Raw genomic sequence first — 25,638 nt, 5'->3', positions numbered from 1 at the left:
AGTACTCCTCGGGCGTACCTTTAGCCGGTAGGACTTAGGCACAACTTTGGATCAGATGTCATTTCTGAGGTCATGTTCATTATCATCACACAAACACATCTCTTCGATACGCTGCGATTCATTAATTGAACTATGAATCGAAGGTTATGGTGTGTGATTACTGTACTTTCTGTCGTTGCTCTTGTATTTGTAATGTCAACAAATTATAAGGACTTACTTGTCAGAAAACTAGGGGGAAGGAAAGGTATGTTCAAGCCGACTGTCTTAAAATGACTCACCTCTTCATCAAACAACTTTGCATTTAGAGAAATAATTTAAGTGGAATGATCTACAGGAAGTCAGTCAAGCACCCACCATTCCTTACAGTAATATTAGTAACTTATTTATGCCTTGTCACTGCATATCCAAAGATGAAATTATGACTGATGCCGGCTCTTTTACACTTCAGAAAAAATTCGATTGGCTTCTTTCTTTCATCGTGGGGACGATATCTCCCATGTTTTATCAAGAACTAGATTTTAATGGATTTTAACTGTCATTGCCATATTATACTACCCGGTTTTCCTCCTCGTCACTAGTGATTGACTTAAAATCTTTACGGCAAGGAGCCATGTGCGATTTCTCACGTTCATTTTAGATGGGAATTATTAACTAAGAACAGAGAGTAACGCAAGTCTTTTCTAGTTGTATTATGATATTCCCAGGATAGTCTTGATTTGATTTTAATTGTTGTTTATTCATTTCCGACGTTCTTCGATCTGGGTTTGGTCGGGTTACTGATTTTTCTCTCCTGGTCTTTCACAAATGATTGTTGTCGCTCTCGCGTAGCGTTGCGAGAAAAAAAAAAACAAACAAAGAACAATGTAGCTGAAAGGTTGAGAAAATCCCTTAGTCGGTTTACGACAAATTCTTATCTATTCATAAAAAAAAATCGTCAGGTGTAGATGTTTGATTGATAAGACAATAGTCTTGATCTTTCTGTGGACAGATTCTGCATTAAAAAGGATAAAGTGCGTAAGATTCAGGCCAATCTGCGATTACCCGTAAGCTCATTATCAGATACCTTCCTTCTTCATCTAAGTATGTTCAGAAAAGGTTCCGTGGCAAGGTCCACTGCACCTTAAGTACACACCAAACAAACAATTACTACAATGTGCATCTTGATGGAACTAAATCTCTGATTGGCTACCCGCGCGGACAAGATGAGCCCTTCTTTCCTGTTCGGAATTGCCTGCTTTGATCCCGCGCAAAGAAGTAAGAAAATTCCGTAGAGCTGACCAACAAATTGTCACACAATGTCTGCCATAGACTCGCGAAAAGCTGGAGAAGACAGTCAAAACAAAGAAAAATAGCTGAACAAGTTTCGTGAGTGATAAGTGTTCATTTATTGCTCAACACTCAGAACTAATCAAGTTATTCTAAACGAAATATTTTTGCAATGTGACAAATCCTTCATTGAGCAAGCTTGTTTTGTCAAGAAGGCTGGATGTTAGCCTCATTCTTTGTTTTGCGTTTTCATGGACCTCAATTACACCTCGGCCAATATGCAGCCCTCTTGACCTCACAGTTTGTCCTACATAGCGCATACAACTTTTATAGAGCTGTTTCGAGCGACGTTGTCGGAAAAAAGCGTAAAAGAGCGCGCAACAACCCCGAAAGGTATTGTATATAGTTTTCTGGTCACGGTTCTTTGACTTCAAAATTTTAGGAAAATGTAAGGAAACATCACTGTAAGGACCAAGCATCGTGGGTTTGTTGCATTTATTTATTTATTTATTTGACTTATCCAAGTTCATTGATTCTCAGATACCCAGATTACCTTTCGACATTGTCGCGTTCAGTTCTGTCGTTTTTCCTACAACCTTTCTCGAAACAGCTGTATGTCGGATATCACTTTATCGTATCCAGCTGTTGAGGTCGATGCTGTTATGTCTCCCTACTGTCTCACTGTATGTATAACTAAATACAAACATGTACCAATTATAGCAATAGAAAACCTTATAGTCATGGTGTATTCCACGCATCTAAATTATTTAGCCGTACTTTACAGTTCCTATTGAACATAAAATCGCAACCGGTGGTTTCTACAACAGAAACAAAGAAATACACAGAAGGCTTAGGTAGATAACAAGGGTAGTGTGAACAAAAGGTAGTAAACAACGATACCAAAGACAAATTGTTATAGGACAGCATGAAGGTACCTGACAGTTTAGATACATGAAGTAAGCAACAAGCGAAACTGGTAGGGTTACAATTTCTAATCTTAATTAATTTTCGCGCTACAGACTATTTAACCGAGATGAAGCTGGTGCTCAGTGCTTGAACGGCTGTAACGTTAAACATTTGTTGCAACATCCAGGCGTAAGTGACTTAACACAAATGTAAATTTTCTTGTTCCTCAAGGCTTACGCCGAATACGACAATATGGGATCAGAAATGAGGATAAACTTAATCGTGAACTGTATGACGGTGTGGAAAGTTTTCTAATGTTCATCGGCTATCCTCGCAGTGGCCACACCCTGGTCAGCTCCTTGTTAGACGCTCATCCTAACGCCTTGGTTGCAAATGAGTTTGATGTAATTGGTGAATGGCAAAAGTGGACTAAAACCAACAGAAACAAGTATTACCTATTTGACCAGCTGTACCTGAACTCTAAAATGGAAGCTGATACCGGTTACCGATCGGCCACGGTCCCACATCGGTTCAATTATTCAGTGCCAGGCCAATGGCAGGGAACATTTAATCAGAAGATTTTGGTGAGTTCCAGTTGCCTCATCCCTATGCATTCCTTCTCTAGAGCCTGGGTGCAAGTCAATCATTGATTAATGGCGCCGGCCGGGGGAACAATTGACTTCTTAGAATCCCCTCATAGGGTCGTGAGTGCTAAACGTTTTGATACGGAAGTTTTTTCTTTTGAAGACCATGGTACACTGGATTGTACGTAATGATATAATTTTATTTTTTTAATATCATTGACTTATTATTTGCCAAAATTTGCTTGAATCTGCTTCAGCGCCGTATGTCTCTGTTTCCCCAAAGAATAATGTTGCAGTTCCTTGTCATAAGTGTAAAGATCTAAATGTCGTGGCTGTCTATGAAAAGCTTATTGGTGATAAGGTAGTTAACTGTATTCAATTCCTTACAGTGATAATTGCTTCCATTAACGAATAGGTAATGGGAGCTAAGAAGGGTGGTCATACAACCAGACGACTTATGAAACGAGAGAACCTGAAAGTACTAAAAGAAATTCACCAAGTTCTCAAACTCCCGATGAAGTTTCTTCATGTCATCCGAAATCCTTACGACAACATTGCAACCATGATGCTAAGAGATCTGAAAAAGAGACCGGACGCCGGAGAGAAGGTGATAAAATTATTTGACCGTGGGCTTTTAACTTACCTTATATTTAACTGTAAAGTGTTAATAAGTTCTTGCTGAAATAAAAAACAAGCCACAAACAACTCGGGAAGTATTCAGGGAAGTTAAATTCTGGTCCAGACAGTGATTCATTTAACCACTTCTATATTGTTTATGTAATTTTGTTTACGCCAAATTGTTTGTTTATCTTTCTTTCTGATCAAATACGTCGAGGATGAGGGTCACTTATAGTAACCTCTTAGCTTGAAATCCTCAAAATGATCGATTCCTTAAACTGTACTATGGTAAAACGCTTGTCCCCAACTGATTCTGAATCCAATGAACTGTTCATCTTTCACTACTTTTCTTATCTTCGTATATTTTAGAGATAAGCTCTCGAACGTCAGCAGTTGCATTTCTACCTCGTTTTTCATATTTAGGGTCCCTTTTGCCCGCTTTCACTTAACTATTGTGATCACTATCTAAAATACTTATGATGAATTTCAAACGTAACATATAAATTGTTCTTACATTCGATTTCAGATCAATGATACCGATAATTTGGATAAACAAATAGCAAAATACATGGCTTTGGCGGCAAAAAACAATCAACTAAAGAAAGTTCTCCCCGGGGAAGTTCATGAGATCCACAGTTCAGAGCTGATCAAAGAACCAAAGAAAATTCTGCTGGGAATTTGTCACTTTTTACACCTCACTTGCTATCAGAAATATATCGAGGATTGTTCTAAGAGAATATATCCAGAGGCCAGTAAAACGCGTTACAATGTGATTTGGACAGATCAGCAAAAGGAAACGGTTAGAAAAGAACTGCAAAGATTTCAATCCACAAGAGGCTATGGTTTTGACGATTGAATTTTCTTCTAAGGCCTTTACTAGGTAGAATTAGTAAAATGTGGTTTTAAATTTTAAGCGATAGAGATAAAAATCTCTTTGTTCTTGTTCTCATGGACAGTCAACCCCATCTCATTCCCTTTAAAAGTTTATCGAAAAAGAGATCAGGGACCGTTCGCTTCGGTGGGGGTAGGAAGAGGGTTTTGGGGAGATAACGTGGTTTGGAAAGGGAAACGGAGGAGGAGGGAATTGATTGTCGTTAACAGAGTTTAAAGGGGGTGGGGGGGGGTGGGGGTGGGGCTATAGAAAATTGACTGCCAATTAACTGTCCTAGCAATAAATAATGACTGATTACTAATACCAAGATTTACATTGGAGTGTTTCAGCATAATTGTAAATAGGACTTAGCTAAGTGTTGGTCCTACGCGTTACCCATTTGTGTGGCATTCATTGTCATCAGTTTTCTTTACCTAGCTTAACCGTGAATGTATTCGGTTTTTCATGTATTTTATATGTATTTATCGATAAAAGATTACTTCACATTTTTAAACATCGTTCTTTTTTACGAAACAGCATCCACAGGATTTGGTCGACCATCCAACCAAAGAAAATTGACCACAATGGACAAATTTTAAAATATTTGTTCCACATGAGAACAACTCTCCGTGCCTCAATGGTGCGTGACCTTCTTCCCCTATCCCAGTCCACTGGGGAATTTTCACTGCGGCTCGTATGGGTCGGGGATCTGTGCATGATAGCACGACACACTGTGCAAAGGTGATCTGGAGGGTTCCGTTGATCTGCGATGATGGCTGTCGCTTGTGGAAAAGACCTTGGTTAAAGTGAATCGAAGATAGCAGTCATTATTCCGCCCTAATGAAGAACTTATAGGTACTTTTCACAAAGAGGCAGGCAACATCGCGGGACAAACTGCCAAGTTATTTACGCATTTTTTTTTTTTTTTATTTAAATGAATGCATCTATTCATAACATCACGACGGTAATATGGGGTCCAGTGCCAGACCCCTTAAAGACCCTTCCTCACGGGCGAAGAAACACACGAGCCGTATTGCCAATAATTAGGTCCTGCTGGCGTGGTTGTCTTGAGGTTGTTGGGGAAGGGAGAGGAGGCTGGGCAAGTGTAAGGGTGGTACCTTACACAATCAATATTCTGAAGTGGTTGGGAAAGCGAAGCGCCTTGTGATGTAGAATTAATTGTACGAAGAAACAACAGAAGCAGATCACTCCCATGGACGATTTGCTTTAGTCAACGGCATTCTGTGGCCCTTGCTCTGAAAGGTTTACCTGAGAGGACCCCTACATGTTACCGCAAATTACACGGAAAAATTAACAGATTGCTTTTGCCTGGCGAAACGGAAAAAGCTAAGAAGGAGGGGCTGCTTGTAGTCTACTTATAAGTGCACAGCGAATTAAGCTGTTCCCATTTGATCCTAGGTTGATTCCCAGTCTGGCTTTCCAGAGAAAGCAAGAGGCGGCTCAGCTGTTAGCCCTTGTCGATCTGCAAAAAGACAGGAAATCCTGGTCGCAGGTCGATTCGGATGGATACTACACTCTGCTGTACGAATCTACAGTTATGAATGTAGTTTATTAACAAAGCACTGTTAACACGACGCAGCATGTATCTTGTCTCCAGTCCAGTTTCTTTTTATTTTCCTAGCACCGCCAAAACAACTGGCAAGTTGATTTCGTAAAAGGGCACATTTAACACAAGCTGCGGTTGAAAAAAATATTAACACTTTTAAGAAAAATTATTCAAAAGATGCGATGAACTCTGTGACGACCTTCTTGAGCTTAGCATCTGTGTCTTCTGAGATGACACCCTCCTTCCTGATGGTCTCGATAAGATCCTTCTGTGATGTGCGGATGTGTTTCAGGAAAGCTTCTTCAAACGCTGTGATGCGGGAAGGGTCCACCTTATCAAGATGACCCCTAACGCCAGCATAGATCACGGCCACTTGCTCTGCGATTTCCATTGGCACTGCCAGAAAGAAAACGGCTAATAAGTAACAGGAAAATGAATTTACAAAGACCCCCACGGCAAGGGCACTAATGTCTTACACACTGAATGTAGAAAATAAAATACTATAAAAGGGTGCATACATCAGCTAGACCTTTCAGTCACTTACCGTACTGTCCTTGCTTAAGAAGTTCAGTGAGACGGACACCTCGGTTGAGGAGGGACTGAGTAGCAGCATCCAGATCAGAACCAAACTGAGCAAAAGCTGCCACTTCACGATACTGTGCAAGCTCAAGTTTCATGGATCCAGCAACCTGATGGACAGAAAAATAACTTTAAATTGTTGTGGACAACTCTAACAAAGGCCAAAGGTTTTAAGATTGAAATAAAATCAGTGTTTCTTTATATTCAGCTTGGTGGTGATGATGATGGGGTTGGCTGACACAATTCCTTTGGTTTGCTCAGTTTTTCAACAGAGTAAATAGTCTGCACTTTGTGAACCAAGCCAACTGATAAAAGGCCGAGCCATCCAGTGTAGGTTATTACCCACTTGTAGCCTTTTAGTAAAATACCAAAGATCCTTAGTAAACTCATGACCTCTAAAAAATCCTTGATTGAAATTAAAATAAACATAATAACAGTGATACATATAATAATAAACAAAAATAATAATAATAGTGATGATGATGATGATGATATAAACAATAATAATAATAATAATAACAAAAACAATTATTACAAAAAAGAAAAGAAAAGAGTGAGATGAGTCAGTATACCTGTTTCATGGCCTTGGTTTGGGCAGCAGACCCCACTCTGCTCACAGACAAACCCACATTGATAGCAGGACGGATACCTTTGTAAAACAGCTCTGTCTCCAAGAAGATCTGACCATCAGTGATGGAAATCACATTGGTTGGAATATATGCTGACACATCACCTGCCTGTTGGTACAACACAAACAGAAGTAAACAAATAAACAACTTTTGGTATAAGTGCAAGGCCTTGTTTATCAAATAATAAATGTGTACATGAAAAATTTGTCTTGTTCTAATTTTTTAGAGAATTGTGCATTTCTAGTGTAACATGGGGCAAATTTATAACACAAGTGCAAATTATGAATGAACTATTATTTAATGCTGTCAAGTTTCACTTGGTTTTAATTTCTGTCTTTCTTTTTTCCTTCTCTCAAGTATATCATAAATAAGAAATGACATGATTTCTTGTGTAATTTTGTATCTATGTAAGCAATTGCAAATTTTTTTCAGTCTCTTTGAACAAAATTTCCCTCAAAATCACCTGATTACCTATACTTAGGCAACAAAACAGTTTAGATGAAAGACTGTTCAATTTTATAGTGATTACAAAGGATTGTCTTCAAGTATTATTATGGAAGGCAAGAGCCAATAGATGAAACAAACACTACATACCCAAGGTTAAAAAAGTTGACAGCTTGGACATTGCTTTTTAATAACAGAAGCCCTTGCTGCCATATAGGTTGTGCTGTTTTTTTTCCTTTTAGTTTTTCTTTCTTCTTTCCCCAAAAGGACTCACAACATATTGATTTAAAACATATTGAAAAAGGAGGGGAAAAAAAATGTAATTCTATGACCTGAGTTTCGATAACTGGAAGTGCAGTCAGGGAACCTCCCTTGTTGTCATCATTCATTTTTGCTGCTCTCTCCAAGAGACGCGAGTGAAGGTAGAACACATCACCTGGGTAGGCTTCACGACCAGGGGGTCTACGCAATAGAAGTGACATCTGACGATATGCCACAGCCTGTAAAAGACAATCAAATAATGTTTTCCTATTTCAGCTAAAAAAAACCCTATATTTGCAAATGCTCAGGGCTCTCATGACCACATGACAAGTTATTTAATTAAAAAAAAAATTAAATAGGATAATTACTCTCCCAAAAACTTATAGCCACTTAATTGAAAAGGAAAAAATAGAAAAACTGTTTCCCTTACCCATTCCTTTTCCTAACAAGAGCAATTTTAAAGAAAATACTCTACACAATCAGCTCCCCTCTCAAATTGATGATAACTGATGTTTATACCTTTGATCTTTATACCCTGTCAAGAAGCCATCCATTTCAGCCAGTGAAGAGCCACAGAGATTGTTATATCATTGTATGAAAAGGTCAAATAAATAAAGTTAAAAATAATCTCCAAGTCACATCATTCATACCTGTTTTGACAAGTCATCATAGATGATCAAAGCATGTTTTCCATTGTCTCTGAAGTATTCTCCCATAGCACAACCAGAGTAAGGAGCCAAATACTGTAGAGGGGCAGCATCTGAGGCAGTAGCACTTACCACAATGGTGTACTTCATAGCATCTGTACAGAGTTAAAAGTTCATTGCATAAAAAATGGTCCCAAACTCGTCAACTTTTACCTTTCAACAAAGTTTGTTGAAAGTTTTGTCAGTAAATTATTCTAAAAAGGTATCATCAACTGCTATATAGGCTGTAAAGTTCTCTGACTACCACCTCTCTATAAAAACACACTGAAAAGACACGTTTCTACAAAAGAAGCAACCAATCTTGTTCTACTTTTTCACCTAAAGAGTCCTACAAATGTTACAACAGAATCTGGAGCAAGGCCAAGAGAAACTACAGAACTTACCAGCATCTGTCAATCTCTTCACCAGCTGAGCAACAGTACTTCTCTTCTGTCCAATAGCCACATATATGCAATAGAGTTTCTTTTCTGGAGAATGTGCCAACAATTTTCATTAACAATAATATTTTAAAACAAACTTGGTTTAAATACTGTTGGACAGCTCTTAACTAATAGGGATGAGTTCCCTGATAAACTTGAGAAATGCCCTTGAAACCCAATATCACATTAATTATGCTATGGTAAGCAAATTTGGGACAAAAGCTAAAGAAAATCTGCTATTTGAGATCCAAATGTTCTAAGCACAATTATTTAATTTTTGAAGCTGGCAAAACAATTGATGCAATTGTCATTCATAAACATTACCAATGAAAAAATGGTAGTAAATGAAACTGTCACTAAAGCTATACCATAACACTACAATACTTTGTTTCAGACTAATACACTTTCTGGGAATAGTTATTTTAACACTTACTTTCATCTGTTCCTTCATTAAATTTCTTCTGGTTGATGATGGTATCAATAGCAATGGCAGTTTTGCTAAAAAATCAAGCAAAACCAATCACATCTACCTTGTTCAACAAAGCCACAATTCATATGTACAAATATCCCTTCAACTAAATTCTCTTTTATCAATGAGCAGATATCAAGTAACTTATCATATCTCGTTCAGTTCAGCTAAAAATTGTACTCCATGTACTAATGCCACATAACCTATTTTTCTCCAAAAACAGAAATTTAACTGAGTCCATCATTATTACCAATTTCTCTTTAAATCAACACAAACATGCTTCCAATGCAGACACACTAAAGTAGCACTGGATATAGTTACATGAACTAGTTGAAAGTGATTTCCACCATAAAATAGTAAAAGCAACTGACCCAGTCTGTCTGTCTCCAATAATAAGTTCTCGCTGTCCTCGTCCAATAGGAACTAAGCTGTCCACAGCCTTGATACCAGTCAACATAGGTTCATTCACAGATGTGCGAGGAATGATACCAGGAGCCTTGATTCCTACACGAGCTCGTGTGGTGTCAGCCAGTGTTCCCTTGCCATCAATTGGGTTACCCAATGCATCTACCACTCTCCCTAACATCCCTTCCCCAACAGGTACGTCTACAATAGCCCCTGTTCTCTTTACAACATCTCCTTCCTTAATAAGCTTGTCATTTCCAAATACCACCACACCAACATTGTCAGGTTCCAAGTTCAAAGCCATACCCTGCAATTAAGTTTAAAACCTAATTACAATGTAGAAATGGATGAAACAGCACAGGTTCTCCTGTTTCAGAGATATGATATCTCCACTAGGCATAGTGAATGTACCATTTTTGTCATCACATGTGCAGATACCAATGTCTTTGTCAGAACAAAGGGTTTACCACATAGCAGTTCTACATTTTACAAAAGGATTTCTTAAACTAACAAACATCACTGTAATTGAATTCAACCTTCTAACTTGTAGTGACACCTTATTGCATCCTTTTGTCAGATGTTAAAGTAAATTTTCTGTGAAAGTTTATATACATTCTGCATTCTGCAATTTTCGAAATTACCTATGATTCAAATATGCAGTCAATATCCAGAGAATAACAGAACATAATATACCCATTTGTGGTTAGAATTAGTCTTCTCACATTGATAAGATCTCTCACTCACTTTGCTCGCTTGTGAAAGATAGTGTTACCACTCAAAGATAAAATTTGTATTTATCCACTGCCACATAATATCCTCTATACATATTACAAGAGCTAATGAGAAAAACAAAAAAGTGCCCAACATTTTAGGTAATATGTGGTACAAACAAACACCTGCATAATACTATTAGCAAGCATCTCCAGCAAAACTGAGGAAGAGTTAATGCTCATGGTAAAAAGGTATGAAAATTGTCACAAACACAAGAAAAAATGCCAGTGTGATGGTCACTGAAAGCAGCTGCAGCATTTTACCTTGAGACCACTTGAGAACTCCACCATCTCTTCTGCCTGAATATTTTTAAGGCCATAAACACGAGCAATACCATCACCAATGGACAGAACGCGTCCAGTTTCTTCCAGTTCAGCCTTCTGTGCAGACCCTAAAATTCTTTGTTCCAAGATTGAAGACACCTCTGCAGTCCCTGAAACACAGAAATAATTCTGTATCATACATATCAGCTTTAAGCAGTAAGCACAAGTAACTTTGTGTGGGATTCTAAGGAGAAAATATCCCTGCCCCATGGAGTAAATTTCAGTGGTGACTTGCCCACCTCTCTGTAATCTCAAAAAGCATTTTCCAAAATTACATATACACTAGTCAACAATGACAAATCATTACTAGCTAACTTACCACTACTTGCAAAGTGTGGACTAGATGATGTTATATTTCGTACAGCAACTGATACTGCACCAAGGGATCCATGATAAATCTGAAAACCAGAAACTCAAATTGGAACAAAGCCTGTAACACTTTTGCAGATGTTATTTCATTCAGTCTACAACATTTTTACACTACACCCAAAGCCATATTTTGATTGGAAACAAGTATGCAGATAATTCTACCTGATACTGTTTTCAACAGTTCTGATAGAGTGTATGGGTGCAGAGCTGCAACTGCAAATTTTGTAAATCTCTCTCCTCTGGCTCAATTTACAAACTGAGCTAGTTGCATTCTCCCAACACTTACATTAGTGAACAGAGAAAAAATAAAGGATATCAACCAACTGTACAATGAAATTCCAATTGTACAACAAACATTTGTAACTGAAAATGACCTAAAATTATTGAAACATGTTTTGTACACTAAAAATTGTTTTTTCCACAGTAGTTGGAAAAATTTAAGAAGTTGGATTTAATTCCTTCTACCATTCTCGTAACCTTCCAATAAACACAGGGTTACGATGAAGGCCACATCAAAAGCCCCCTTAATAAATTGAGGAAGACTTAGCATATGCGAGATTTAAGTCTTGACGTTTACTAACGGAATGTGCCGTAACATTATGCAAAGTAGATAAAATGTGGTTTATAAAAGACATGAAACTCAATTGCATTTCTGGTTACAAGTTGGGTAGCTGACCAATAGTAAATGCGGCTCACGGCGTTATCCGGTACACCCCTCTGGACTGCAAAACCATTGATATTGAGTTACGGAAATGTTCCATCACTATATTCCATGGACAACAGAAATTTCAGAGAGCAATGAGTTATTCTTTTAATCCACTTCTTCGAATAAGATATCAAAGAAAGTTTTCCCTAGACTTTGTCGCCTATTACTGGGAAATTTCCGAACTTTTGATCGCTGCATCCCTTGAACCATTACGAGCCGATTCACGGTGCAACCAGGCCGCGCTCTTCCTTCACGACTTTAATTTGTCAAATACGACTGGGACATGGACCTAAAAGGGCTTTAACAAACTGATTACTTTACCTGAGGTGTTCTTCTCGCCAAACTTCTCGTTAAAATGGACGTGAGTCGTGATGAAAGCATGATTGCAAAGACTATTTTCCGGCAAATGTCCACGCTGCTACCTCTGCCAGAGAGAAGTGTATCAGACCACGTGACCTTCTAGTGGGGAGAACAAAGGGCAACCTGGGTAAATTTTAGTTGATGACCGCTATCACCGGAGCCCGTTGCAGGAGCTAAGGGACATGTGGTAAGTGCATATCGTCCTTTCACGAAACTTCGGAAGTATTCTAATTTAAACAACAGAGTGTTGAAAATTAGGGATCGATAAAAAAATAAGCATTCGTAAAATTTCCGTACAGCCCAATCCTACATTATGCATTCAGTTCTTGGATAGAGAAAATAATGACAAAAACAATACATTGCTATTGGCAAAACAGATTTGTTTTACAACAGTATGGGGCTGTGCGGAAATTTTACCTAAGTATTTTTCTGGTCCGTTTCAGTGATGTACTCTGCATTAAGATCAAAATGAACCCGTTCTTTGCGCGCGCTCTTAAAGAGGGTATGTTAGCCAGGCTGAAGAGATATTCAAGTTGAAGACTTTATTACAATAGGAGTATGTGACTATTTCATCCTATTACAGGATGAAGGTAAGATTCCCACACAGCCCTGTAGTATTGTAAAACAAAACTGTATTCCTAAAGGCAATCTATTGTTTTTGCCATTGTTATCTTTATCCAAGAACTGTATGCATAATGAAGGATGGGGCTATGGGGGAATCTTACCCAGCCATAAACGAGGCCTTCCAAAGGGGGGGGTTTTGATGTCCCCTTGTTGCTCGTATATCAACACTCCTGTCTCTTATTTGGTAAGGGACAAATGTTGCTGTCACTTCGAGTTCTTTACTAGAATAAAAATGGCGTTGTCACACTAAATTTGGCAATACAATCATTTTTGACTTGTGCCAGCACTGGGGCATGTTGTCTTTTTAACAAAGGATCAACCACACATAAATTTTTATTGGCTTGAGGAGTAGTAAGAATTACAGAGACCACTTCAAGGCTTCATATTTGTGTTTCATTATCGGTCGTTGGCCGATAGCTTCCCCACTCGAGTACTTATCTTTCACACATGTATAGTGATGAAGAACACAATTCTCTCTAGATAAATGTTATATCATGGTTTGAATAAGGAGTCTTGACTTTTTAGTGGTTTATTAGTTTAGTGAGGCTGGAAAGATCACAAAAGAGTCATGCGGTCCTGGTCACAATGTCTCTGCCATGAATATCAAAGCAAAGAAATGTCACTTCATCAAAATTAAAAATGGATAGTCGCTGTTGCAAAATATTGCTTCTTTTCTATCAGTTTTTGTGGACTGTCGGTGCTCCTGAACAAGATTTTCACCATATTTTTTAGCAATGTTGCTTGTTGCCAAGATCCCTCGAAGACCTTGTAAATCAAAACATCAAATATACATTGGGCTTTGTGAGCTGTTTTTAATCATATTAAATGTTTCTGTCAATCTGAAAAATAGGATGTGTAATTGTATTCATAATCTAGCAGACAAAATTTTCAATCAGATTGAAAATCCTTTAGGCATGCTTTAGTGTGGAGTTGCCACACTCAGTATACATACCTGGTGGGTACCCTGTGTTCCTCTTATCTGTCTTGAGTGAGGAGCTGGTAGGCCAAACTTCCAGTGTATTGATGAGATTCTGAGCCTGTTCTTGTGCAAAAAAGATTATTTTTCTTGATGTGACTTGTCTCTTAGTTAACATTGGCACAGATTCCAACTGTCAGTCTTAAGGAAGTGTCCAACTTAAACAATTACAGGTGGTGTCACCAGTAATTCAGAGATTAATGGTAATGAACATGTGTAAAACTGATACACATCTGTTTTAAGGTTTTTTGAAACTGTTTCCTCAAGGAGAGCTTACAAGTTGGAAGGGGAATATTAGAAAGAAAACAATGGAACAGAAATAAATTGTCAATCAAACATTTATGCCATCTGAAAAAGGTATATTCAATTCAAGAAAAAATCTCACTGCTTAATAATCCAGAACTTAAATATGCCAGGGTTGTTAGAAGGATGGATATTTCTATCTACTAGATAATCTCTGTTGAGTGGGTAAGTGTAAGTGGACTATACCATGTTAGTATGTACTTAAACAGTGGATAGCTTTTAGGGAATGCTCTAATTGGGTACTCAAACTCTGATATCTTTTGCAATTTACCTCTGTGCAATGTGCTAAGGGTTTGCACCCAAAAATCTTGTAATTGTTGGGGAAATAAGTTATTCAAAATCATCTTTTTGCACTATTTCATCTCACTGTTTCTGTACAGTCTTGTAAACATGTAATTCTTTAATTGCAATTATTCATTATGTTTCAAAACCAATTTTTTTTTCAGGACACACCTGTGACAAAAACCCAAGACCTCAGAGATGTCTGAAGTGACAGTCCTTGATTATGGAGCAGGAAATATCCGAAGTCTCATTAATGCTCTTAAACTTCTTGGTTACAATGTGAAATTTGTGAAAGATGCCAAGGATATCCTAAGTGCAGAAAGACTTATCTTTCCAGGTGTTGGAGCCTTTGGAAGTGCAATGGCTCTTCTTGAAAGCAGTGGTTTTGTGGAACCACTTAAGAAGTACATCCAACAAGACAGGCCATACTTAGGAATTTGTCTTGGACTTCAGACATTGTGTGATGGCAGTGAAGAGTCTCCAGGTACCAAAGGCTTGTCTGTGATACCTGCAACTGTGACACAATTCAACAAGGCTGAAGGTCTTGCTGTACCACATATGGGTTGGAATGGACTTAAGCTTCGTAAGGGATCAGCTCTGTTCCCAACTGGTTTCTCCAGTGAAGAAAAAGTCTACTTTGTCCACTCATATGCATTACATTCACAAAGCAAAGAGATCGATGAGTGGGTTCTTGCCACTACTGATTATGGAGAGGAGTTTATCAGCATTGTGCAAAAGGGAAATATTGTTGCTACACAGTTCCACCCAGAGAAAAGTGGAGAAATGGGAATTAAAATAATCAAGAGCTTCTTGGAAAGTTTTCCAATGAGTGCAAAGGTTGCAAGTATTCCCTACAAACTGCCTGATGCCAGTAAGCCAACACAACTTGGTCATCGCATCATTGCTTGTCTTGATGTCCGCAATAATGATCAAGGAGACCTTGTGGTCACCAAAGGTGAACAATATGATGTGCGCGAACAATCCATTACAGAGAATATTCATTCTGTCACACAAATTAAGGGTGCTGTGAGAAACCTTGGAAAACCTGTAGAGTTGGCACGCAGGTATTTCAAGGAAGGAGCAGACGAAATAGTATTTTTGAATATTACAAGCTTCAAAAACTGCCCTCTCCATGATCTTCCAATGCTAGAGGTACTTCGGCAAGCATCTGAAAATATTTTTGTCCCCCTTACTGTCGGGGGTGGTATTCGTGAGATAATTGCCCCAGGCAAAGATGGTGACCAATCAAAGATGAAGTGTTACTCAGCTGTGGAAGTGGCAGCTGAATACTTCAGATCTGGTAATGTATTCAACTTTTTGGTAAATAAAGTGACCTTTGTATGATACTGGAAACTAGTTTTGAATATTTGCCTATAATTATTGATTTTATGAAAGTGTTATGTGGTACAAGCATATATCACCAGTTGAAAACTACAGTTAAACTTCTTTGTAACAGCCAACCTAACACAGAACTCTGTGCTGGGGACATTTTAATGCTAAATAACTTTGATTATTATTTGTTTTGATGCAAACAAGAAAATTATGGTTCAATATCTGATCCTACTATGATATGTATTGCTGATGGTCCATTGTAGAGGGGTGTAGAAGTGGCCCTTGCAGAGAGTTTCAGTAAGAATAAACTTTTCAATAACACAGTTAAGGAATAGAGAAAAGTAAAGTGTCTGTGCCCTGAACTTAGCTCTAATCCCTGGTTACATATCTAATGAAGACTTCATGTAGACAAGCTTACTAGCCTCTTCCACCTTCAATGCTTGTTTAATAACTGGATCTAAACAGTGGATAACAGGGGACCACTGTACTATTTTGACAGGAGCAGACAAGGTGTCCATTGGCAGTGATGCAGTGTATGCAGCTGAGAACTTCATATCATGTGGTGGGATTGCAACTGGCCAAACCTCTATTGAAACAATAGCTGCTGCATATGGGCGTCAGGCAGTAGTTATCTCAGTTGACCCAAAGCGAGTTTGTGTTCAATCCCGTGAGGCTGTACAGCATCATGTGATTCACACAAGTTACCCTGGTCCATCGGGTGAGGAATACTGTTGGTACCAGTGCACAGTGAAAGGAGGGAGAGAGTTGCGAGATATTGGAGTGTATGAAATGGTGCAGGCATGTGAAGCTCTTGGTGCAGGAGAAATTATGCTTAACAGTATTGACAGGGATGGGTGAGTAACAATGTAAATCATATTATGTAAATCAAAGTTCACTCAATTACTGCAAAATGCAAGTCCAACCTTCAGTTAGTGTATTCCACTGCTTGGATGTAAGGTGTGCATTTAAGGATTTAGTGAAAAGGAGATCACTGATAGGAATCAGGCTCCATACACAAGGACATTTCAGCCAATCTGTGAACAGAATGGACTGAAAGGAGGGTGGCTTTCAAGTAGTAACTCATCTCCATGCTCTATTTATGTGGTGTGAAACCACAGTGACATAATTTTTGATTGGATGAAGTTGATCAGATGGAAATCCTAAAAGAAAGTGTGATAAATTGGCTGAATACTGAATTGGAAATGTGATTTTAGTCTTCACTGATTGTAGTACTAGCAAGAAGTTGGTGTTGTGGACTAATAATTTTCTTTGAATTTATTTTGGTTAGAACTAATAGTGGTTACGATCTTGAACTGGTTGCCATGGTCAAAGAAGCTGTTGGTATTCCAGTGATTGCTTCTAGTGGTGCTGGTCATGTCAATCACTTCTCTGACGTGTTCCAAGATGCACATGCTGATGCAGCACTAGCAGCAGGAATATTTCATCGAAACACAGTTTCAATCAATGTTGTTAAAGAGCATTTGTTGAGTGAAGGAATCCCTGTTAGAGTTTAAACAGATGGCTAAAAAGTTACCTTCAATTTACATCTAGACACTGTCTATGATTTCGTATCATGATATTTTTTATATTAACTAGTCTCAACAGAGGGTAGAAATAAGAACTCACTCAAGAAACCTGTCAGTCAACTATTAGCCAACTGTTGGCTAAAATTTCAAGGATAATTATAGTCAGGGTGAAGGGTTGAAAGTTGTTCATTGTTAACCCTTTAACTCCCAGATATGATAAACATGTAACTTCCCCCTATAGTCTCCATACATTCAGCAAACAGGTAATGAAAATACTCACACTTATCAGGTAGAAGTTGCTATCTTGGTCTATCACCAAATTCTCACAACAAATCAGATCTTGGAAGTTAAATGGTTAAAACAATTTAGTTGTTGCTGAGAAAAACAGCCATCTCACATTGAACTCTGTATTTATTCTTTCAAAAGGCAACCTGTAAAAAAATGCATCTAAATTCATACAAAAACAAAGAAGTTGGATGATAAATAACTCTCACACATTTTGGTGTGTAGAGTTGCTGAGTATTTTTACTCATTGTTTGTATTTTATAGTACAACTTGCCAAGATACTCAGTGACACTACACACCAAAATGTCTAATAGGATATTTATCCCTTTCCTCTAGTGGTCAGCTTTTGAAATATTTCATGGAGTTTTTTAGTGAACCTTTCATGTAATGAAGATATATGATAAGGAACCAATCAGTCTTAAGTGATGCACAGTTGTTTGTCATTATCATTTTATTACTTAATGCATCATACATGTATTTATTAAAGGAAAATTGATAAGCAATGTAATATAAAGTAAAAAGACACTGGCTGTATGCATTACATTTGCTTTACTATCTCTAAAATTTCTGTCATAGATTATGCTCTAAACAAACCTGTTCCTAGCATTCAGTTGTTAAAACAAAGTGCAATAGCTAATGCCAAAATAGTAGTAGAGCAGTGAAAAAAGGAGTGATGTTTGGGTCAGGTCTCATTCCTTACCCACACCTTTGCTTTTTCACTCTACTGCAAACATCACCCCAGTTTGCTAATTAAACACCTGGAACAGGCCATGTTCTCTCACACACACACACAAAAACCAAAGGTTGTAGCACTAAACAATCACTATGAAACAGATAAATGTTATTGATTAAATGAAGTAAAACCCTTAATGACTTTGAACATCAAGTTGTCTGATGGCATGGTTGTGTCATGATTCAAATGTTTTCTTGGTGTAATAAGAGTTTTGGAAACAAAAGTTGCAAAATTTGCCTCGTGATACTCGTTGTCCTTCATTTCCCTGCAATGTGATTGGTTATTTTCAGTAAACCTTGAAATCTGATTGGTTGTTTTGTTTTTAGTGTAGCCTCCTCATTGGCTGGGAAAAAGATGCAATTTAAAGCAAAAAATGGTGGGATTCAAGAATAAATCACACCAATTAGAGCCAATCAGATTACAGGGACCACCAGTGATTTCAAAATGGGTGTAATAAATATGGTAATCATATTTTTAACAACAATATTGATTATCAATTTTTAGTTATGATATCAGAGATTCTAGCAAGAAAGTCGCCAAGAGAGTAACAAATTGAATCTCACAAATGAAAATAAAGAAACAACTGTTCTGGTGTCAGTAGTTATTTGACAAGCATCCATTAAAACAAAATTTATTTGAGTGGCAATGATCATGCATTGGATTAGAATTATTATGTCACCTACTACATTGAAATTCCAGTAACATTTTATATCACTTTTGTCACTAAATTTATGTGAAACACTACACTGCCTTTACTAATAAGTAGTTAAAAATTGTCTGAGACCTTCCCTAGGTGTCAAAGGTACATTTTCTCTTTACAGCCCAAGGAAACGTCATAACATGTATGTGTGCTTATATCACTTCTCAGTGTTTAGTTGCACATTCCTCAGGGAGAATAAGCCAAGGTGACATCCATGTCTTAAACATTTTTCTCTCAGAGACTAACTGCTTGAAATTCAGAGAAACTTAGGAAAGAAATGCTCCTAGTGCAATCAACATCTTGATTCTTGGCTTATCACGTAAATCCACTCATCACAATTCCCAAAATGAGAGCATTCTCTGCCCCTCAGAATGTATGCCCTTCCAGGAAATCTTCACTATGGGCTTTCCTTTCAATTGACCATTTGTACGTGTGCCAGCTTTTCAAGTTCTCAAAAAATTTATTACTAATTTTTGCATCCATAAAAATAGATAACAAACAAATACCAAAACAGTTATCATCTATTCATTAGCTTGTGTAACTTATTTAAGTGATTAGCAGCTCTCTGCGTAATATTCAATGCTGCATGAATTGAATTTAAGCCAGGTTCCTGCATCAGAGACATCCCACAAAGTCCAAAATATGTATGCAGAGCATCTGAAAAAGAAACAGTACTGTATGTTCATCATAGATTTACAACAGTCTACAATAAATTGATAACCTGAATCTGTGCAATAGTTAAACTTGGTGTCTTTCTTAGGGCTAAGTTTGACTGTCTTACCAGGATGGTTACCAGGCCACTTGCTGAAGCCTCCTGTTATTGTTGCTTGGGCTGAAATAAGGTACTCCCGATTGGCTGGGAAATCCACGCATGAGAATGCACCAAGTAACTAAAAACACATACAAAGGAAACTTAGTGTCATTGCTTCTGACAGGAACAAGTGAAGGTCTATTGTAAATTACTCCATCCATAAATCTGAATTCCATTTATCACAAAGAAAAGGAGGCTAAATGCATTTTCCATCAGATTCAAAGCAGAAGAGCATTTGAGAGAGGCACTTAATAGGGATCACAGTCATGTACTGGTAATTAGCATATTTTAACAAATTTCAATAGTCCTTAACTTCATACCTCTAATGAAGCTCCAACCCAAAAGGAATAACATGTATCAACTGGTTTATTGGGGCGACCCTGGAAGCCTGACTTCTGACGCACTAGACACCACCTCTTTATTCTTTCAAGTTCTTTGGCCTCAAAGGAGGAATCAAGCTGATCCATTAACACAAGAGATGCTAAAGCACAAAATGTGGACCCACCTTTAAAGTAATGACCATAAGAATAGATTAATTAATATTAAAGAAAAGACACTCATATTATATCATCCTATCACATAGCTTATCTTATTATATCTGGTATCTCACAGTTTATATGTGTAATACGTTTAATCAATTTAGCTGGCTGTATTTCACTGTACAGCCCTCTATGTGCATAAGTTTGTTTGAATTGAAATCTTTCCCCACTATTTGAACTCAGAGATACGATAAATATTTTACTACCCTCATTTTCTTGGTTCATACTGTAAGTTGTCACTGCACCTGGTTTTTCATGCTCTGATTTATGGTATGCCCAGTTCCTCTTCGGCCATAAATCCAATGGAAATAACTTTGTCTGTTACAAACAGTAGGGAGCTCAAACTTGGCTAGTGAAAGGTATTTATCAATAACTCCTTGTTGAAACTTCATTGAAAGGTTTTGCTTGATTATTGCTTCACTTAAATCACTAGCACAAGGAGCTGATAGAGGTGAATGCCACTAACCCATACATTTGTAGCTCATCTCTCTTTTAGCAGAAATTCTAACTTAAGTCCATGATGGTGACCATCTTGACCACAATTTCAGGTGACATTCCAGATAATTCCTGAACCCAACACATGTAAATCATCTTGCACAGTGCACATAAATGTTTAAAAGGATTAAAATTGTTTTAATGAATGTTATGCCAGAGGTTCCTTTGACCCAGTTTGCAACAGGGAGGGGATAACAATCAGCTTGAATGTGAATTATGTTAATCAAAGTTAAAATTTTTGAAAAGTCAATACCACAATTATATTAAATAACTCCTAATAGAAAGAAAACTGTTCCATTATAACTGACCATGAGCTTCCAAGCTAGGTCCTTGACCAAATCCAAAATCATATGACTAAAGAACAAAAAATGAGAGGAGAAGGTCACTTTTTTTACGTTTTATTGTCACTTTTTAAGTTTTATTGTTGATAAGCAATGTTTGTAATATGTACAAACAAGATTCTCAAAGTTCCAAGAAAAGCGCAATGTAATGATATTTGAGTACAAATATTCATACCCTGCTTTCCTTGATGTACTGAACAACTTGAGGAATGTCCACTCCACTCCAGTCATTTAAAATGTAGCTTATACAACAGGCACAGTAGATAAACCTCATGTCATTTTCACTACCATCCATTGTGGGCTGGAAGCTGTAAAATCATGTGGTAAAAAATACAAATTTAAGCCAAATGTACCACTAACTGTTTATATATACTTAATTGACCTCTTCTCAAACGGGGCATTTCAGGGCCTATACAAACAAAATTGGAAACAAATGTGTTTAAAAATATCAAATGACTGGAGGCAGACTAGACCAGGCAGACTAGCACAGCATAAAATATGAGCTTAGAAGAACAAGAACAAATCCAGTGAGTAGCAGAGTGAAGGGCTTGAACCCAAATAATCCTTCGATTTGATTTGAGGGAAGATGTATTTTCATGCAAAAGCTCACCAGGTTTATTCATTGGTGAATTATAAAGGTAAAATGCTATTTTAAATATTTTTCACATTTAAAGAACTGACATTTAAATAATTATGGAAATTTCACAAAAAAAATATCAATTCAAGCAGAGTCTCTTACACATGCACTAGTGAATAAATATGATTTTACATTCAATTTCTTAACCCTTTTACTCCCAAGATATTACTTGTAATTCTCCTTACAACCTGGTATACAATTTTTATGATGTTGATTCTAAGAATTTGGTTCAGAAAAAAATTATAATTCCCTCACTGATATTTTTCTTTATCCTAATCACTTGTGTTCTTGATATTGTAACAAGAAATTCTGTCTTGGTCACTAACAGGAGTTAAAGGGTTAAATGACAAAGTTATTAGTCCAACTGTATAATAATCATACTTGTATAGCTGCATAAAAACAGATCACTGACCTGCCATCAGGAAGCTGTAAGGCCTTCAGAGCTGCTATTACGGCTGGTCGATTCACTCTTGATAAATCATCTCCTAAAATAAGCAGGCTGGCCAGGGCTGTGTAAGTCATAGCAATATGACTACAGTCATACTCACAAACATCCTTTAAATAAAAAAGAAACCTTTACTTCTGTTGAAAGAAGATCATCACTACAATGAAAAATAATAAGAAACTTGATGATATTTGCATGAACTGAACTTACAATGACAAAACCCAATCTAAAGGGAGCTGACAAGAAGGAGAACAAAAACCTTACAGAATGCAAAATGCTGAGAATAGGGAGACAATTTTAAGCTTGTCTGATAGAACATGCATTAAACGCAAGAACTAAATGGCCAGGGATGATCTGAACACCAAAAAGCATACTGATAGAGGTTACTATCACTCAATCACTGCACAAAGTGGTTCCTGTAGACACAAATAACTTTAACCCTCTCACTCCCAAGATCTCATCCTTACTGCCTGCCATAAAATACTTATGATATCAATTTGGAGAATTTGGTACTGTATCAACTTGTAGTTCCCTAATTGAGTTTTCTTCTCTATTCTTGACACTTGTATGCTTGATACTGTATTGATAATGTAGTAGAAATTCTGTCCTGGTCATAATTAGGAGTTAAAAGTTTAAGTTAGAACTCACCCTATCAATTGCCCTAAAGTGAAAATGAACTGACAGTCACCAAACCCCTTGTACACTCCTACACTCAGTGATTTTGCATAACACAGTTTCAGCTAAGTTCGTGATATTTTCTAAGGTTTACTACCTGGTAAAATATTTCCAACAAAGTCATTTTCCACTGAATGAAAAAAACCTAGTTGTTATTAACAGGCATCTAATTTTTTTTAAAAAGTGGGAACAATAACACTATATAAAAGATAAACGTAATTGTTACCTAGTGGCTACTTAATTCCTTTGAAGTGGGAACAACAAAACCACAGCAAAGGAAGTCTGTCTGTAAACCAAAATGCAACAATTTACAATAACTGTACCTGTGAGAGCATTCTGTCACAGGCTGTTGTTGATGATCCCCGGAAACCGCATCTAAATATACCTGAATTATCTAAGGCAAAAAATGTATTATAAATTTATATGCATTTTAACTCCAAATGCTTTACAAAGAATTAAACCCTTTGACCCCTCAAAGTGATTAACATCTAATTTCTCCTTATAATGTCACCCCTGAAACACCAAACTAAAGAAGCTCTTAATTGTGAATTAAATTCTCCTTGTCAGAACCTTAGGAAATCTATGGAGAACAGAATGGAGAATATGCATACTGTTGTTAAGATTTAAAGGGTTGCAGATATATGAAGCATTTATAACCAAAAGTAGTAAGCTATGACCACAATTAAGGAAAAAAGCAATCAGAACATACATGTAATTAAAAACACACAGCCAGGCACATATTTCATACTTTGTTACAATGGGATAATAGATCATGGACAACCTCGGTATCTGTGTAAACAGGGACTACTTATAACTGACTAGTGTTGGTATTTCGATGAATCAGTACAACTGAGTCAATACAACTGAAAAATACTTACCAGATTCACTAGGAAGCTTTTGGTTATGGTATATCCATTCAATAATGTTGTTTTTGTCATTTTCAACTGAGTCAAGTGAATTCAATATATCCAAACCAGAAAGAGCAAAGAATGCCACAGTTATTCTACAAAATAAAATTATCACATTATCTGAGGTAAAACAAAAACACCTATGATGAAGTGATTAATCTTCTTAATCTTCTACATTGTTTCTGGACAAATTTTCAAAGTCTTATTCAGTACATAAATGAATGATTAAATACAAAAATAAATAAACATACTTAAATATATACTTAAAAACGACATTCCTTAACATGATTCCACAAAACCAAAAATTTCTACATCTAACAGGCCTTCAGTTCACACAGAGTTGATAAGTCACCAATTGCTCCGAAAAAGCCTGGTCAACTTCGAAAATCAATATTGATAAATTCCGGACTGACATCCATCCCTGTTGTTTTAAAGAGTAAATGACGGTGTATGTTACAGAGCTCAATTAACTCTTCAAAAGAGTTAATGAGAAAGTTCATTTAAGTTAGCCGGGCTTACAGATCATTCTTCAATATTTCGTAAGCCGTATGCAAAAGTCGTCAAAACATCAGGAATAAAGAAGAAATACTGTGACAGTCGTAGTGATGGCCAATCTGTCTGACAGTAGTGTAGAACGCAAAAATTTGCTTAAGGAAGAGTATAATAAAATCCGCTAGGTGCCATTCGATGGCAAGTAAACAAACCTGCTGGTATCTAAAGAGCTATAGGGCGATGGCAGTACTTCTAAGCATCGTTTAAAGAACTGAATGTGCTTTCTACAAAGAAAATCTTCCTTTACAATTTCCATAGTTTTTTCGATCTCCACGATCCTCTCATTAATTCCAAATGCTTATCGTGTAAGCGTCACTGAGGTGTTTGAGGATCACACATGACGAAGAAAAAGACTGGGAATGAGGACTGTGAATTTTTCATTACACCATTTACAAATAGGTGTGTTGCAGTCAAACGGGGCAAATAATTTATTTCTGTTCATCACAGATCAATTCTATTGGAAATCAACATGTTTAAGTTAGTCTTGGGTTTTTTTTTCTTTTTTTTTAGCGAAAAGCTAGCTGAGTAACCCTGTAAATTTTTATTACCATTCACGAGGCCAATCTCTGAATGGGTGTCGATCGTGTCATGACCAGAAAACTTATCGAAACTTAACAAGACTCTAGGCTTTGCGCGGTGAAACCAAATAAATAGATAGATAAATAACTAATGGGGAACAAATTTATAAATCTGCCGGTAATCAACTCCACAAGTTCCACGGGGACTGAGCGCTTTCAGCTTTATCGAAGTGAGAAAATTTTAAGATTTTCTTTCCAAAAGAGTATTCTAAGTACAGTGGAACCTCTCTTTTGTGACACCTCTACTCAGGGAACACCACCATTCCATGGAAACAACGTTGTTCCCGGAAAAATGTTCATATAACCTTTGTATCTGTAACTCCATCAAAGGGCCATCTCTATTCAGGGGAAATGGACCTTTTTTTGAGGATCCAAAGGTTGGTTTTAACCACTCACACGAATCTACATGCAAAACCTCGAAGAACCAGTCTGACATTACCACAGGTTTTCTGTCCACTGGCTACTTTGAAAAGATAGAGGGAACAAGCTATTGCAGGTCGCGAAATTTACCTGGTGCATTATAACTTGTGCCTACCCGTGTCACTCAAATCGGTCAATTCTACTTTCGGGAATTCAGCACACAACATTGCAATATTTTAATCACAGTCTTTTGTACATCGTATGGTGCTTGAATTAACGAGT

At 37.2% G+C, this 25,638-nt stretch overlaps 4 protein-coding genes and 1 long non-coding RNA gene across 7 annotated transcripts; 2 read left to right on the top strand and 3 right to left on the bottom strand.

Moving 5' to 3' along the window:
• The first annotated feature begins 26 nt into the window (after positions 1–26).
• On the top strand, positions 27–7,223 carry LOC113668245 (uncharacterized). 2 transcript variants are annotated; one of them, XM_089202709.1, is made up of 5 exons: positions 49–244; positions 2,404–2,756; positions 3,172–3,363; positions 3,901–4,254; positions 4,783–7,223. In XM_089202709.1, the coding sequence occupies exons 1-4, from the start codon at positions 133–135 to the stop codon at positions 4,228–4,230; spliced, it is 987 nt and encodes a 328-aa protein (XP_089058835.1). In that variant the 5' UTR covers positions 49–132; the 3' UTR covers positions 4,231–4,254; positions 4,783–7,223. The 2 variants fall into 2 exon arrangements, with proteins under 2 accessions (XP_027039932.2, XP_089058835.1); XM_027184131.2 differs by lacking the exon at positions 4,783–7,223 and having other exon boundaries at positions 27–244; positions 3,901–4,759.
• LOC113668236 (ATP synthase F(1) complex subunit alpha, mitochondrial) lies at positions 5,850–12,343 on the bottom strand. Its single transcript, XM_027184120.2, has 11 exons — positions 12,216–12,343; positions 11,139–11,217; positions 10,760–10,929; positions 9,692–10,032; positions 9,285–9,349; positions 8,816–8,899; positions 8,376–8,527; positions 7,797–7,964; positions 6,964–7,128; positions 6,357–6,501; positions 5,850–6,208 (listed from the first exon to the last, which is right to left on the bottom strand). Exons 1-11 carry the CDS (start codon positions 12,273–12,275, stop codon positions 5,979–5,981), a joined length of 1,659 nt encoding a protein of 552 aa, XP_027039921.1. The 5' UTR covers positions 12,276–12,343; the 3' UTR covers positions 5,850–5,978.
• A 35-nt stretch (positions 12,344–12,378) lies between these two features.
• On the top strand, positions 12,379–18,959 carry LOC113668256 (uncharacterized). Of its 2 annotated transcripts, none has more exons than XM_027184141.2 (4): positions 12,379–12,441; positions 14,604–15,739; positions 16,271–16,625; positions 17,060–18,959. In XM_027184141.2, the coding sequence occupies exons 2-4, from the start codon at positions 14,638–14,640 to the stop codon at positions 17,283–17,285; spliced, it is 1,683 nt and encodes a 560-aa protein (XP_027039942.2). In that variant the 5' UTR covers positions 12,379–12,441; positions 14,604–14,637; the 3' UTR covers positions 17,286–18,959. The 2 variants fall into 2 exon arrangements, with proteins under 2 accessions (XP_027039942.2, XP_027039947.2); XM_027184146.2 differs by lacking the exon at positions 12,379–12,441 and adding an exon at positions 14,074–14,211.
• Positions 13,582–17,819, bottom strand: LOC149046829 (uncharacterized). Its single transcript, XR_016185524.1, has 4 exons — positions 17,683–17,819; positions 17,578–17,649; positions 13,831–13,915; positions 13,582–13,717 (listed from the first exon to the last, which is right to left on the bottom strand). It is a non-coding gene; the product is annotated as an uncharacterized LOC149046829 (long non-coding RNA).
• Positions 18,016–24,752, bottom strand: LOC113668271 (geranylgeranyl transferase type-1 subunit beta). The gene is made up of 9 exons (XM_027184159.2): positions 24,571–24,752; positions 23,837–23,961; positions 23,282–23,352; positions 22,251–22,393; positions 21,377–21,509; positions 21,169–21,214; positions 20,147–20,331; positions 19,797–19,905; positions 18,016–19,672 (listed from the first exon to the last, which is right to left on the bottom strand). Exons 1-9 carry the CDS (start codon positions 24,672–24,674, stop codon positions 19,533–19,535), a joined length of 1,056 nt encoding a protein of 351 aa, XP_027039960.2. The 5' UTR covers positions 24,675–24,752; the 3' UTR covers positions 18,016–19,532.
• Between the last annotated feature and the right edge of the window lie 886 nt (positions 24,753–25,638).

The sequence above is a fragment of the Pocillopora damicornis genome, chromosome 4, assembly GCF_964200805.1.
Source record: "Pocillopora damicornis chromosome 4, jaPocDami1.2, whole genome shotgun sequence".
In the NCBI taxonomy this organism is placed as follows: Eukaryota; Metazoa; Cnidaria; class Anthozoa; order Scleractinia; family Pocilloporidae; genus Pocillopora; species Pocillopora damicornis.
The sequence above is the reverse complement of the archived record's forward strand: the minus strand, read 5'-3'. Positions and strand labels throughout refer to the sequence as shown.

What these genes read in the sequence shown, in the direction of transcription:
- LOC113668245 (XM_089202709.1), top strand. Translation starts at nt 133, where the DNA reads ATGAATCGAAGGTTATGGTGTGTGATTACTGTACTTTCTGTCGTTGCT. An exon ending in AAAACTAGGGGGAAGGAAAG is followed by an intron (nt 245 to 2,403) that starts GTATGTTCAAGC and finishes TTGTTCCTCAAG; the next exon opens with GCTTACGCCGAATACGACAA. An exon ending in CATTTAATCAGAAGATTTTG is followed by an intron (nt 2,757 to 3,171) that starts GTGAGTTCCAGT and finishes ATTAACGAATAG; the next exon opens with GTAATGGGAGCTAAGAAGGG.
- LOC113668236 (XM_027184120.2), bottom strand. Translation starts at nt 12,275, where the DNA reads ATGCTTTCATCACGACTCACGTCCATTTTAACGAGAAGTTTGGCGAGA. An exon ending in TGGCGAGAAGAACACCTCAG is followed by an intron (nt 11,218 to 12,215) that starts GTAAAGTAATCA and finishes TCTGGTTTTCAG; the next exon opens with ATTTATCATGGATCCCTTGG. An exon ending in TAATGAAGGAACAGATGAAA is followed by an intron (nt 8,900 to 9,284) that starts GTAAGTGTTAAA and finishes CACATTCTCCAG; the next exon opens with AAAAGAAACTCTATTGCATA.
- LOC113668256 (XM_027184141.2), top strand. Translation starts at nt 14,638, where the DNA reads ATGTCTGAAGTGACAGTCCTTGATTATGGAGCAGGAAATATCCGAAGT. An exon ending in AGCTGAATACTTCAGATCTG is followed by an intron (nt 15,740 to 16,270) that starts GTAATGTATTCA and finishes CTATTTTGACAG; the next exon opens with GAGCAGACAAGGTGTCCATT. An exon ending in AACAGTATTGACAGGGATGG is followed by an intron (nt 16,626 to 17,059) that starts GTGAGTAACAAT and finishes TATTTTGGTTAG; the next exon opens with AACTAATAGTGGTTACGATC.
- LOC113668271 (XM_027184159.2), bottom strand. Translation starts at nt 24,674, where the DNA reads ATGGAAATTGTAAAGGAAGATTTTCTTTGTAGAAAGCACATTCAGTTC. An exon ending in AGCTCTTTAGATACCAGCAG is followed by an intron (nt 23,962 to 24,570) that starts GTTTGTTTACTT and finishes TTTATTTTGTAG; the next exon opens with AATAACTGTGGCATTCTTTG. An exon ending in TTACAGCTTCCTGATGGCAG is followed by an intron (nt 21,510 to 22,250) that starts GTCAGTGATCTG and finishes ATGATTTTACAG; the next exon opens with CTTCCAGCCCACAATGGATG.